The sequence below is a fragment of the Sardina pilchardus genome, chromosome 3, assembly GCF_963854185.1.
Source record: "Sardina pilchardus chromosome 3, fSarPil1.1, whole genome shotgun sequence".
NCBI lineage: Eukaryota > Metazoa > Chordata > Actinopteri > Clupeiformes > Clupeidae > Sardina > Sardina pilchardus.
In genome coordinates, this window is record NC_084996.1 from 4848120 (window position 1) to 4860263 (window position 12144).

Below are 12144 nucleotides of genomic sequence, written 5' to 3' on the forward strand. Positions count from 1 at the left end.
AAAGACATTGTTGACATTGTTGTTGTTGTGCTGTTTAGGGTGGCTCAGTGTTCTCTCCCGCCGCGGTGCAGAGTCCCTCCAGGGCCCAGGAGCAGAGCTCGTCTCTGGGTCGAGAGCTGGGCTGCTCCACCACAGACGCTGCCCAGCTACTGGCCTGCCTCAGGGCAGCTCCAGCTGAAGCCATCAATGCCGCCCAGACCAAGGTCTGCTCAGGATTACGCATCGCACACGCACACAGCTTTTCAAATGAATGGAATATGAACTGTCATTTACGACTCATACAGGTGTTTTTGTATAGTGCAGTAGCTCATAAGAGTTGGAGAATTTGGATTTTTTTGTATTACAGTGTGTGTGTGTGTGTGCGTGTGTGTGCGTGTGTATGCGTGTGTATGTGTGTGTGTGTGTGTGTGTGTGTGTGTGTGTGTGTGTGTTCTGGTATAGCCTGATGTGTTTCACACTGGTCTAACTGGCTGTGTGCTTATGTGTGGTAGCTGCTGGCGGTCAGTGGTCCCCTGCAGGCCTGGTCTCCTGTGCTGGACATGCTCTCTGTGAAGGAGGACCCATCGGCGGCGCTCAGAGGCTCTCGCTTCCACAGAGCTGACCTGCTGCTGGGCTCGTCCGCCGAGGACGGCCTGATCAGCCGCGCTCGCAACATCAAGGTCCACTTCCACCTCTGACCACATCAACACCAACCTGATACCAGCTACAGACACCAAGCACATGTTTATTTAATGTATATTACGCCTACCTTACACTGACAGACTTTGACAAGATTTAGTAAAGATTCTTGATTGATTGTAGTCTTTTAACCAATGCCCCTCATTCAAGCTTTACTCAAAAGACTGCAATCTTTCAAGAATCTTTCCCAAATCATGTCAAAGTCTGTCAGTATAAAGTAGGCTTAAGGTGTACTGTTGTACATGGCATGCTGTATTATTGGGAGGGCTGTCATTCACTGTTCCTCTTGGCTTCTTCTCACCGCAGAGGTTTGAGGAACTGCAGGGCAGAGCGGACAGCAAGACGGCCTTCTACGAGGCCCTGTCCAACTCGCTGGGTGGTCCCGAGGCCAGCGCGTTGGTCAAGGAGGCCGCCTCCTGGTTCTACTCTCTGCAGCACGCGCCCAGTCCCGCCGGGTACAACGTCTTCTCCCGTGCCCTGGAGAATGCCACCAGGTGAGCTCCCTGTGAAACGTTCACCTGTGTGTTTGCTTTTTACCTGAGTTCCTACCATTCACTTGTGTGTTTGCTTATTACTGTAGTTCCTACCGTTCACCTGTGTGTTTGCTTATTACCTGAGTTCCTACCATTCAGCTGTGTGTTTGTACTGTATATTACCTTAGATCCTACCATTCACCGAAGTAAATGTAGGCGTTAGGGATCAAGGAGGGCTCCAAATGTTTTTATCTGAGAGTTAGTTGTACTTTTACATTGTGTCACCTTGATACAGCGCTCACTAATTGTCAGGGCAGATGCCGTGCTACTAAAACCAACACAGGTGATTTTTGAAACGGCGATCCTGGAGATGAAGCTCGGTCCAGCGTAGGAATATAGCGAAACATCAACCTATCAGGGCTTCAGGTCAGGTGAAGGCTTCAAAAGGGGAGATTCGAGTGAGCGTGAGGGGCTTGGTTAGAGTGAAATGAAGACGTTAGCTGGCAGGCGCCGCTGAGCGCAAGCTGTTTCTCAGAGGGGCGTGAGCGGCTCTGCGGTGGCGGAGAAAGGAAGGAAGGAAGAGAGGTCTTGTTAAAGTCGACATAAACGGCAGGCTTCGCCCAGGCGGTGATGAAACAGGCGGCACTCACACTCTCTCTCTCTCCTCAAAACCCCAAGGTCACATCCAAACACTGTGGAGAGAGTCTGAGACGAGGCATATGCCAGTAATATCAGGTTGTCGGGGCAAAAGAAGCCCGTCTTAGCTGGATCTCTGGTTGTGGCCGATTACAGACTTACAGTACCCGAGCAGTGAGGTTTTAAATATTAAACATCTTTTTAGGTCATCTACAGATTAGCTCAATGCCGAGGCTACTCTTCAATAGCTGACACCTCTCTCATGTGGCGACGTGCTGATATACTGTACCAATGCACATGGAGTATTATGGGCTGGGGCGGCTTTGGTCCTCGAGTGACTCTGAGTGTGGTGCATGGCTCTAGCCACATAATGACTAGTGTCGAATATAGCAGGGACCAGCACTGACCCATATGCGACACACCCTTCAACGAGCGGCTCTCGAGACATAGCCAGACAGATGGGCAGGAGGAACAAGAATTTAGGTTGCGCACACTGCACTAAAACACACATGCATCCACATACAATACAGATACACATGTAGAGCAACGTAAAGACATTAAGATATTTAACACACTTTCACTCACACTCATTTGTGTTAACACTGATCAACAGATGGGCAAAGTCTTAAAGGGAGATGGACTATTTAACCACCTAATCGTAATGCATGGTGTTTTGCAGATTGCTCTGAGCTTAATGTATTCCAAGTTACTTGTCTGTCTGAAGTCATGACTGTCAACAGCGTGTTTACGTGTGTTTACGCTCAGCTGTGTAGAGGCTCAGACAGCGTGGACTGCTCTCGCTGGTGTCTCTGTGTGTGGAGGTCTGGGGAGCATTCTTTGGATTTGTTCTGTTTGAGAGGTTCAGCGGTGATGACAGGGCTCTGTCTGGTCTGTGTGTTTGTGTATATATACGACTGTGGCTCTCTCGTTCATCTGGGTCCTTCCTCGGCGGTGGAGGTGGCAGACTGCTGCTGGTGGTGGATGTCTGTCTGTGTGCTCGTTAGTCGTTACTGCCCCGAACACAGAGTGCACAGGAAATGCTTCAGGGCACACCGCAATCTAGCATCAGCTGCCACAAAGAAGTCTAGGGACAAACTTGAATCCTCCATAGCAAACGAAAGGCTTACACAAGAAAAAGAGTTAAACAAAGGCTTTGCATCAGAATAGCACTATTTAATTTAAAAGTCAATACATTTATGTGATTACATCAGGTAAAATTTTAACTGTCGCAATGTTGTTGTTTTAGGGATCTCTTTATCATCTGCCCGTCTAAGAAGATGGCAGAGTTTTGGGCTGCCAACACCAGATCTAGTGTCTTCATGTACCATCTACCTGAGGATATGACTCACACCAGGTAACTAACACCTGTAAAATCACCTGTAGAATGAGATAAATCTGACTTCTAAACTCAAAGTCTGCATATAGGGTACGTGTTTGTTTCTTGAAATAGAGATATGAACATCACCTGTCCTACTTCCATCTATCAGGAGAAAGAAAAGCTATTTTCTCTGAAAAAACCCCTTGTACTGTATGTTGTCCGCTGAGGTCCAGAGGTCAGTCGCTCGTGTAGGGCAGTGCTTGGAGGGACGCAGCCTCATACTGTAGGTTCTCGTGGACATTCCTCGGATGCCTTCCCGGTGTTCCACCTCTCTCTCCTGTGGGAACGCTGCCCATCATCATCATCATCATCATCATCGTCCGGTGCCAGTGCGTGCCACGGGCAGAACATGACCTTCAGGGCCGTCCCTCGTGGACACCTGGGCAGTATGCGGCGCAGCCAACCGACCCGGGCGGGCAGCCGCTTTATGAGTCTGTCACGGTGCCAACTGAGCACAGAACACAAAGGGCCAACAGAGTCGCTTTGAACAACCTTAGCTTCAAAGAACGGAGCAACTAGCAGCGAAACAATAGATAGATTCAAAGACGGCGAAGAGCTTGCCCTGGCACCAGAATGACTGCTTTTGTACCGGGCAGGACTGGGTGTAGCTCACATTTTGGCTTTTTTTAGAGTTTTTGTTTCTGCCCACAGGAGATCAGGTTCACCCTCAAATATGCTTTGTGCACACAATCATGATAAAGCATAATTGATGTTGATAGCAGAAAAAAGTGGCATAACCTTTGTTTCAGATACCAATAATAATCATCTCTAAGTTTATGTTATAATTTGATTTCCCCCATTGTGAGTCTCTATACCAAAAAGAGCTGGCATCTCACTAGCAGCTGTGAGAGCGTTTTGCCCATGTGGCTGTTTACTGCACTCAGTCAGACGTCTCCTGGCCTCCACACTGAGGTGCAGCCAGGGTTCTTAAGAGCAGTGGATGCACAGCAGCTGATGGATTGCACTCTCTGCTTTGAAGGCTGAGGCGAATGCCTGTGAGCGAGATGTTTTCAACCCTGTCTTTGTCTTACTTGCATTCATCACTGCTGTGAAGACAGCAGGTACACTAGCTCACAGATGTTTTCGTCCTAATCCCCCCCCTACTGTTTCATCTATGGTTTAACCATTCTCACCTCTGCTGCTTTGATCTGTGTGCACACATATGATGTTATGATGTTTCTCTTCTGCAACGAATGGGACATGAAGCCAGAGGTTTCTTCTTGTGTGTGTGTGTGTGTGTGTATGAAGGCCCGTTTATTAGAATAGAACTCGCAGCGGAACTTGCAAACTTCTGTAGCGTTCTGAAAAGCTGTATAATAGGCTAATGATAGGCTACTTTCAAAATACCGGTAGTTGTTTAGTCAAAATAATAAACAAAGTTGTCCAGTCAAAATAATAAACAAAAGCATTGTTTACTTTTGGCCGGTAAAAGATATGTCTGGCCGGTCATCTACTAGCCACTTCGACCAGTAGGCCAAAAAAAATTTAATTTCAACCCCTGTGCGTGTGTGTCTCTCTCTCTGTGTGTGTGTGTGTGTGTGTGTGTGTGTGTGTGTGTGTCTGTCCTGCTCAGTGCTGATCTGTCCATGCCCCTGGATGTGCAGCTAGTGTTCGGTCTGCCCCACAACACTGGCACACAGCAGCTGTTCTCCGCCCAGGAGAGGACGCTCTCCACCCAGATGATGACCTACATGGCCAACTTCATCAAGACTGGGTAAGACTGTGACATAACGCTTCCTCAGTTAAGGCCCTTACTGTAGATGTCCGAAAGCATGAAAGAAACAAAACTATATTTATTTAAGTTTACCTTATGTAAATACAAAACATGAACGTATGAGTCATTTCAAATATACAGTAATTGACAGGTATCCTCTCAAAATTGCAAGTGTTCCTCTTTAATCTGGCTCCCTGTCTCCATCTGTGTTTTCCTGGTTTTCCTGGTTTTCCTGGTCTGGTCTCTCCAGCGATCCCAACGCGCCTCTGTCTCTGGCGCGCGTGTCGTTCGCGGAGCTGCTGCCGGCGTGGCCACGTGTGCTGGCTCAGGCTGCAGGGGACAACTACAAGCAGCTGACCGCAGCCCTGGGCAACAGCCGGACGCTGCGCAGAGCAGAGTGCTCCTTCTGGAACGACTACGTGCCTGACCTGAAACGCTCCACCGGTGAGTCCTGTCAATCAAATGCCTAAAGTATGGGGGGGAGGAAACACCCCCCACCCCCCTCCATAATGAAAATGAATGATGAATGAGACTATTGCAGAGCATGATGAAGTGGGGGCTGTCTTGGATAGGTATGAATTAACTACTACATTTGTACAATGGAGATTGTTATAAAGGGGAAAGAATGGGGGGGGGGCTCTCTAACCCCCCCCCCCCCCCCCCCCCCATAATGTCTGATGAATGAGACTATTGCAGAGCATGATTAAGTGAGGGCTCCTGCTGTCAGGCCCAACTTTGCACACGTCCTCCTCCTCCTCATCCACATCCACTCAGGACAGGAGCTTGAGCCCAACTCCTTTCCTCTTGGATTGGTGTGAACCGACTACTGCATTTGTACGATCAAGATAAAGGGGAAAGAATGCTCCTGTTATTTTCATCCCGTTTTGTTTGATGCAATTAATAATGGTAGTTTTGATTTTTATTTATTTTATTTTTTTTTATCTTGTTTAGCCAACCTCTTTCTGGACACTGCGGTGGCTGGATTAACAGAGGCTGGAGCTCCAACACCAGAGACTAAGCTGGCGCCTGCGTTCACAGATATGGTGACACAGAGCAAGCCCAAGTCCGAGAAGGATGCCTACAATTAAAATGATGGACACTCCTGACCACTCCTATATCTACAATCTACACCCATCATATTAACCAGATATTGATACTTAATCATGCATGAATTAGCTTGTCTTCAATCAACCTGTTATAATTCAACAATAAAGTGCATTCAAATAAAACTGATGTGTCTTATGAGTCAGTTGAATCAGATCTGTTTTGGCCTCAGGCAGGCAGTGGAAATCTGACTCTCAGTTTCAAAATATGTGACACCTTTGGATCGTTATACCCGTCATGAATCCTTTACCTGCCATTACCTGATTTACCTTCATTTTGTGTACACACTTGTACTTACTATCCATACATTCTAAAGTGTTTTACAACTGAATACACTGATACGAGAATAAATGGATATAGCAGACATCTGCATCTGGTCAGAATCACTCGAAGGCGAGTAGCGACTCTGACCGGAGCTCCAAGGTGAAAGTTTCCAGATGCCTCTGGGACGTTCTCTGCGGCTCCCTGGAAGTTATGCATAGCTGGTCATTATGGTGCCATTCCAGTCACTTCTAGCCATCCCCTCCTCACCCTGAAGACAGTCCAGCCAGTCTTGGGTTACAAAACTAAATTGAGCCGAGGTTGGCTGTCACCACATCCAGACACCAATTAAGTGAATTACCAGAGCAGCTATTATAAAACCAATCAATCAAGAATACGTAATTATGTGAAATTAAAGACTTTTTCGCGCTGAAGTGGTGGTGCGATAAACCCAGCTTTGAACTTGAGGTTTCTGTCTAATAGGCGGAAGTGTCTCAATTCAGTAAGCTTTGTAGAGAGAAAGACAGAGAGAGAGAGAGAGGGGTGTCTACTGTTTCAATCCTCAATACTCCAACCCATGGCACTCTACCACCAACGACTGTAATTTGCCTGGGTCTGAACTCTGTGAAAGCTCTGAATGGTCCTGGGCCCCTCAGGAAGCAGAAAAAAGTTTTTATTTGCCCCCTCCTTCACTATACCAATTTCATAAGATCAAAGGCACCATTTTCTGCAATGGTGTCATCCTGCACCGTGGGAGGCATCTAAGATGCATATCCTGTCCAGATGAAGAGATGAAAAGGTGATTCAAGTAATCGTGTTGGTGGTTTTGATCGTTTTGTTCTTGCAAAACCTTTTGATGTTGACAACAGAGCATTTCTCACCTTAAACCCACAGCAAAGAAACCATTGCCCTCAGTTACACATTTTCCATCTTCTTTGAAGAAAAAAAAGAAAGAAACTTGCAAGAAAATGGCAATTTTAGTAAATTTTCACACATTGACTCATCAGAGTTATTTGACGTGGTCTTTAGATTATTTTATGTAGCCTACACACCTCAGGCAAAAACTCTTGGGATGAGACTTCACACTTAACAGTGTCAGGATCTCAAAATGAGACCGAAAGGACTCTTCAGTATGATAGTGTAGGCTAGTCTCTGTTTTTCTTAAACAACATTCATCTCTCTCTCTCTCTCTCTCTCTCTCTCTCTCTCAAACACACACACACACACACACACACAGACACTCTCTCCCTCTCTCCGTCTTTCCCTGTGGAAGTTTAGAGCTGACGTCGGATCCAGCCTGTCTGACTCTAGTGGACAGATCATACACCCTAAGTGGCATTATGCGTGTGTGCGCGTGCTAGTCCATCGGCGCTAAGGCTTCCAACTGAGGTGAATGTGATTTGGGATTCAATGAATTTCTCACTGGAAACCCGTGATGAGGTGGCTCCTGCCTTGGATTTTAACGGTAGCCAGTATCTATCAGGTGCGTAAACTGATTTATGTGTTGTCATTTCGAAAGAAAAATGATTAACAATTTAACAGCCTCGAGTTCCGGCCAACATAAAGGCCATAGCTACAGTTTGTTTCTAATTGTTTGAAATGTTCGCTGGTTTTTCTAATTGAACAGAAAATTAGCCAAATCCTCGTTTTTGTTTTCCTCTTGTTTGTGTCACGCACGCTAAACTAAAATGCAATACATCTCTTCTCAGTGATGCATAAAGACTATAATTTGGGCTGCTTAGTGAGTTATGTTCACTAAATTAACTTTGAAATACCTACACGTCATCTGGTGATAAATGGTCATGTCAAGGGGAGTATTTGCATAAATCAAAGCAAATGCTTTGACAGGTTTGCTTGGACAGGTGAGTCTGTTTTGCGGGCAGAAGATTGTGTAAAATGCTCATAAATGAACTTCATTCGTAAGCAGTGTGAATATATTGGCCTAGGCCTATTTAAGTTTCCCTGTGATACATTTGTGCCTATATTTGATATAATATTTTAAAAAAACTCATAAAGAAAACCGTATGCCTTTCAGTTATTCAGTGATTTATCTTGCGACATGAAATCCACGAAAAAGTTAAATAGTCTGTTTACCACGTAGCAGTATCCTATTACAGTCATCATTGGCCATAGTAGCCTAGTACAGAAGTCATTGCCTCATCAAATTTAATACGACGCCACCCAGTGGTTAATCCGCGCTCTGTAATTTTGTAATACATGGCCATGTAGCCTACACCACGCCTCTGTTTTAGGCATCCCATTTCTTGAAACCATGCCAAGAAATGAGACCTCAACCCCTACAGAGTTGATGATAGGTTTGAAGAAACAGTTATGTTGCTGTGGGCAACCATAACTCTCCAGAAGCATGAAAAGTTTGTTGACGAAGGCCATTGAAATGCATATCATCTAGATAATGACAAGCAGATGACATAGCCTACACATTATTTTATTTTGTGTGTTTGCAACACTGTCATCTTTTATAGTGTGTGGTGCCGCCACAAAACGATCATTCATGTTCAGTAATACTTATTGTGAAGTTACACTTTATTGCCTGTTTTTAGCTAAGACCATAGTTCTGTTATCTTTGTTTGTCTATGTGTGTTTTTAAAAGTGTCATTTGACCTCTTGCAGACCCTCTCACAGAACCTCAGCACCAATCAAGTGGTGACCTCAGTGGAGTTGTATAACCGCACGCAGTACTGCAAATGGCCCTGCAAGTGCCCCAAAACGCCCCCGACCTGCCCCCTGGGGGTGAGCCTGGTGGTGGACGGCTGCGACTGCTGCAAAGCCTGCGCCAAACAGGTGGGCGAGACCTGCAACGAGAGGGACACCTGCGACTTCCACAAGGGGCTGTACTGTGACTACAGCGCAGACAAGCCTAGGTACGAAAAAGGAGTGTGTGCATGTAAGTGCCCCATACGTCTTCAACTTAAAGTGTAGAGGGGAAGGAGGAGCAGCTGTGGTTAAAGAGGTTATGAAGTGTGAGTTAGAACAGGCCACATTGCACATCCTTTTGAATACATGACATCTCTGGTTAGCGCCTACACCATTACATGTTACTTTGAAGCAGGGTATAGCTGTCACAGTTGTATAAGTTGTATAGGTATAATTCAGATTCATTTACCAAGCAAAAAATGTTTTTAAGGATTTTAGTTTGCTTTGTGAACATCTGTTGCTTTTCTAACACAGTTTTGCAATTTTTAAAAACTGTCACATTGTAGACTCATAACATAAGATAACTTTATTTTTTAAGTTTGTGACTTTTTAGACACAAGATAACTTATATGAACATTACTAATGCTATCTCAGCTGCTTAAACATCTGTACCTATCTGAGTCTGCTGTGCACCGTAAAGAGTTGGCTCTGTGTTTTTATAGATATGATTGGCACTGGCTGTGAGTATGACGGTGTCATCTACCGCAACGGCCAGAGCTTCCAGCCCAGCTGCAAGTACACCTGCCTCTGTGTGAACGGGGCCATCGGCTGCGTGTCGCTGTGCGCCAGCCAGCCGCCCCCGCGCGTCTGGTGCCAGGCTCCGCGCCGTGTCACCATCCCAGGGAAGTGCTGCGACACGTGGATCTGCGACGACGCCCAGAGGGCCCGCAAGACCTCCCCCAGACATGTGGCCGAGAGTAAGGACAAGGCCCGGCCAGTGTGGCCTGTGTTTTACTCTGCTAACTTTTGTTTCTGACTTTTTGAATTTTTGGTTTGTACTGTAGCATTTTTGGTAGAAAAGAGTCCATTGTGGTGTATAATGTTTATAGCTGTGGTGTATTAGACAGACTCCTAACATGTCACAAAAGCATCCTTTGGGCCGTTACCCAATCGAATAAGAGGACTGTGTTTGCAGTTTAAAGTCCCATGTAGTTAGCCTATCCAGTGTAGGCTCTGGTTCTGATTTCAGTGTTTTGATGAACCCCTCCTTGTCCAGTGCGTTCCCGTACCATCGAGCAGCACCAGAACTGCGTCAGTCAGACCACGTCGTGGAGCCCCTGCTCAAAGACGTGCGGCCGCGGCCTCTCCACGCGCATCTCCAACGCCAACGCCAAGTGCGAGATGCTGAAGGAGAGCCGCCTGTGCACCATCCGCCCCTGTGAGGTGGACATCACCAAACACATCAAGGTACGAGGGCTTTCAGCAACTATCACTCTAAAAAAAACACTGACCCTATTTACACAAAATAATTGTGGTAGCAATATCCACCTAATTTGTTTAAGGTACAGTTGACTCAGATTTTCCAAGTGTCCTTTACTATAGTCAACTTACTTAAGGATAAACAGGCTAGACATTCCTATGCATGGAAGTGCACCTACACCTGTTCCACAGTGACATGGAAGTTGTGTGCAGCTGTACGAAAGTACAATGAGAACCCATCTGCTATTTATGGATAAACATCTAAATATTAAACACCCACTTCATTTCATATCATGTATTATACTACAGCAAATGTATATCTATGTAATGTATTTGTATGTGAAATTCTATATAAACAGAGAAAACAGGAAGTTAGGGAAGAATTAGATCTTAATTGGGTTTTCATTGAAATGATTATCAATAACACGTGTCCTCTCTCTTCTTTGTCCCAGGAAGGGAAAAAGTGTCTGAATATCTACAGGGAGCCACACCACCAGAACCTCACTCTCTCAGGCTGTGTCAGCACCAAGGCTTACTGGCCCAAGTACTGTGGAGTATGCTTTGCTACTGATGACCGCTGCTGCATCCCGTACAAGTCCAAGACCATCGAAGTGGACTTCCGTTGTCCTAACGGAGCTGTGCTGTCCTGGAAGATGATGTGGATTAACGCCTGCTTTTGCAACCTCAGCTGCAGGAATCCTAACGACATCTTTGCCGACCTGGACCAATTCTATGATCACAATGAGATTATGAACTGATGTCAACACAGAAGAGTTTTCTACTCATGTGATGTCAGCCGAGTTCTGTAAAAAAAAGACAGTGGATATGAATGAAAAAACAAAGCAGAGAGCCAATAAGGATGTTCCCTCCAGATCCCGTGACGCTTTTCTCCCGTAAAAACTCTTCATTCACCTAGTTCAAACACAGCCATTGTTTGTCTTGATCTTTTTACATTTTTTAAAGTATATATTTTTGGCCTTTTTGCCTTTATTAAGACAGGACAGTGAAGAAACTGACAGGAAGCGAGTGAGAGAGAGAGAGAGATAGGGTGGCTTTGGGAAATGACCCGGAAACCCAGGCTCGAACTTGGAACCTGTCTGTGTCACAGGGGCTGTGACCAGTTGAACCACTGCGCCCTACTTTTTTCTTCACCTTAGAGAGGCTGGAGTGACCTGAACACCATGAACCAGATCTTCACATCTTTCAGTCTACTGTGGACCCAACAACATTGCAACTATTATAAACAACTCCAGATCAAGGAGACCTCTTTAATGGATGTTTAACTTACAGATGATGTATCTGATATATACCGTATCATTTCTTTTTTAGAATGGTGTTGAGCCATGAACTTTCAAATACATCTTTTTATCAGCACAGTATGGACCGATAAGTCATGCAGTGGAGAGGTTTGCCTAATTAAAGGTTATATGTAATTCAGGTGCCTATTAAATAACTCTGAGTCAGGTTACTGTAAAGCTAATTGGCTCCTCAACCCCTGTTTTCTGGTTAGAAGCCCAAACAGGGCCTGGATATTACTGTATTTTAAGCTACAGTGATAACATTGTATGTTTTATTGTGCGACTTGATGTTCTTGTGGGTCCATCTAATGCATGCCAGAGCAAGATCAGATCTGATCTGATGATAATAAAAACAAATATACATACATAAATAAATACAAGCATTTGACAACATGGTGGAAGGAAATGGATTTTATTTTTAGAACATACACCGATAGAGTCCATAGAATACATTAATGGATTATTCAC

At 45.3% G+C, this 12144-nt stretch overlaps 2 protein-coding genes across 2 annotated transcripts in view; both read left to right on the forward strand.

The window, feature by feature from the left end:
* tg (thyroglobulin) overlaps positions 1-6108 on the forward strand; it is a 37263-nt gene extending 31155 nt beyond the window's left edge. Inside the window, 7 exon segments of the mRNA XM_062533345.1 lie at positions 39-203; positions 492-659; positions 985-1172; positions 3034-3141; positions 4739-4879; positions 5130-5350; positions 5870-6108. Of these exon segments, the coding sequence (XP_062389329.1) occupies positions 39-203; positions 492-659; positions 985-1172; positions 3034-3141; positions 4739-4879; positions 5130-5350; positions 5870-5967 (1089 nt within the window). The 3' untranslated portion in view covers positions 5968-6108.
* Positions 6109-7600: 1492 nt separating this feature from the next.
* ccn4b (cellular communication network factor 4b) lies at positions 7601-12024 on the forward strand. The gene is made up of 5 exons (XM_062531040.1): positions 7601-7727; positions 8876-9149; positions 9622-9876; positions 10176-10366; positions 10831-12024. Exons 1-5 carry the CDS (start codon positions 7680-7682, stop codon positions 11134-11136), a joined length of 1074 nt encoding a protein of 357 aa, XP_062387024.1. The 5' UTR covers positions 7601-7679; the 3' UTR covers positions 11137-12024.
* The last annotated feature ends 120 nt before the right edge of the window (positions 12025-12144 follow it).

What these genes read in the sequence shown, in the direction of transcription:
- ccn4b (XM_062531040.1), top strand. Translation starts at nt 7,680, where the DNA reads ATGAGGTGGCTCCTGCCTTGGATTTTAACGGTAGCCAGTATCTATCAG. An exon ending in CGAAAAAGGAGTGTGTGCAT is followed by an intron (nt 9,150 to 9,621) that starts GTAAGTGCCCCA and finishes GTGTTTTTATAG; the next exon opens with ATATGATTGGCACTGGCTGT. An exon ending in ACATCACCAAACACATCAAG is followed by an intron (nt 10,367 to 10,830) that starts GTACGAGGGCTT and finishes TCTTTGTCCCAG; the next exon opens with GAAGGGAAAAAGTGTCTGAA.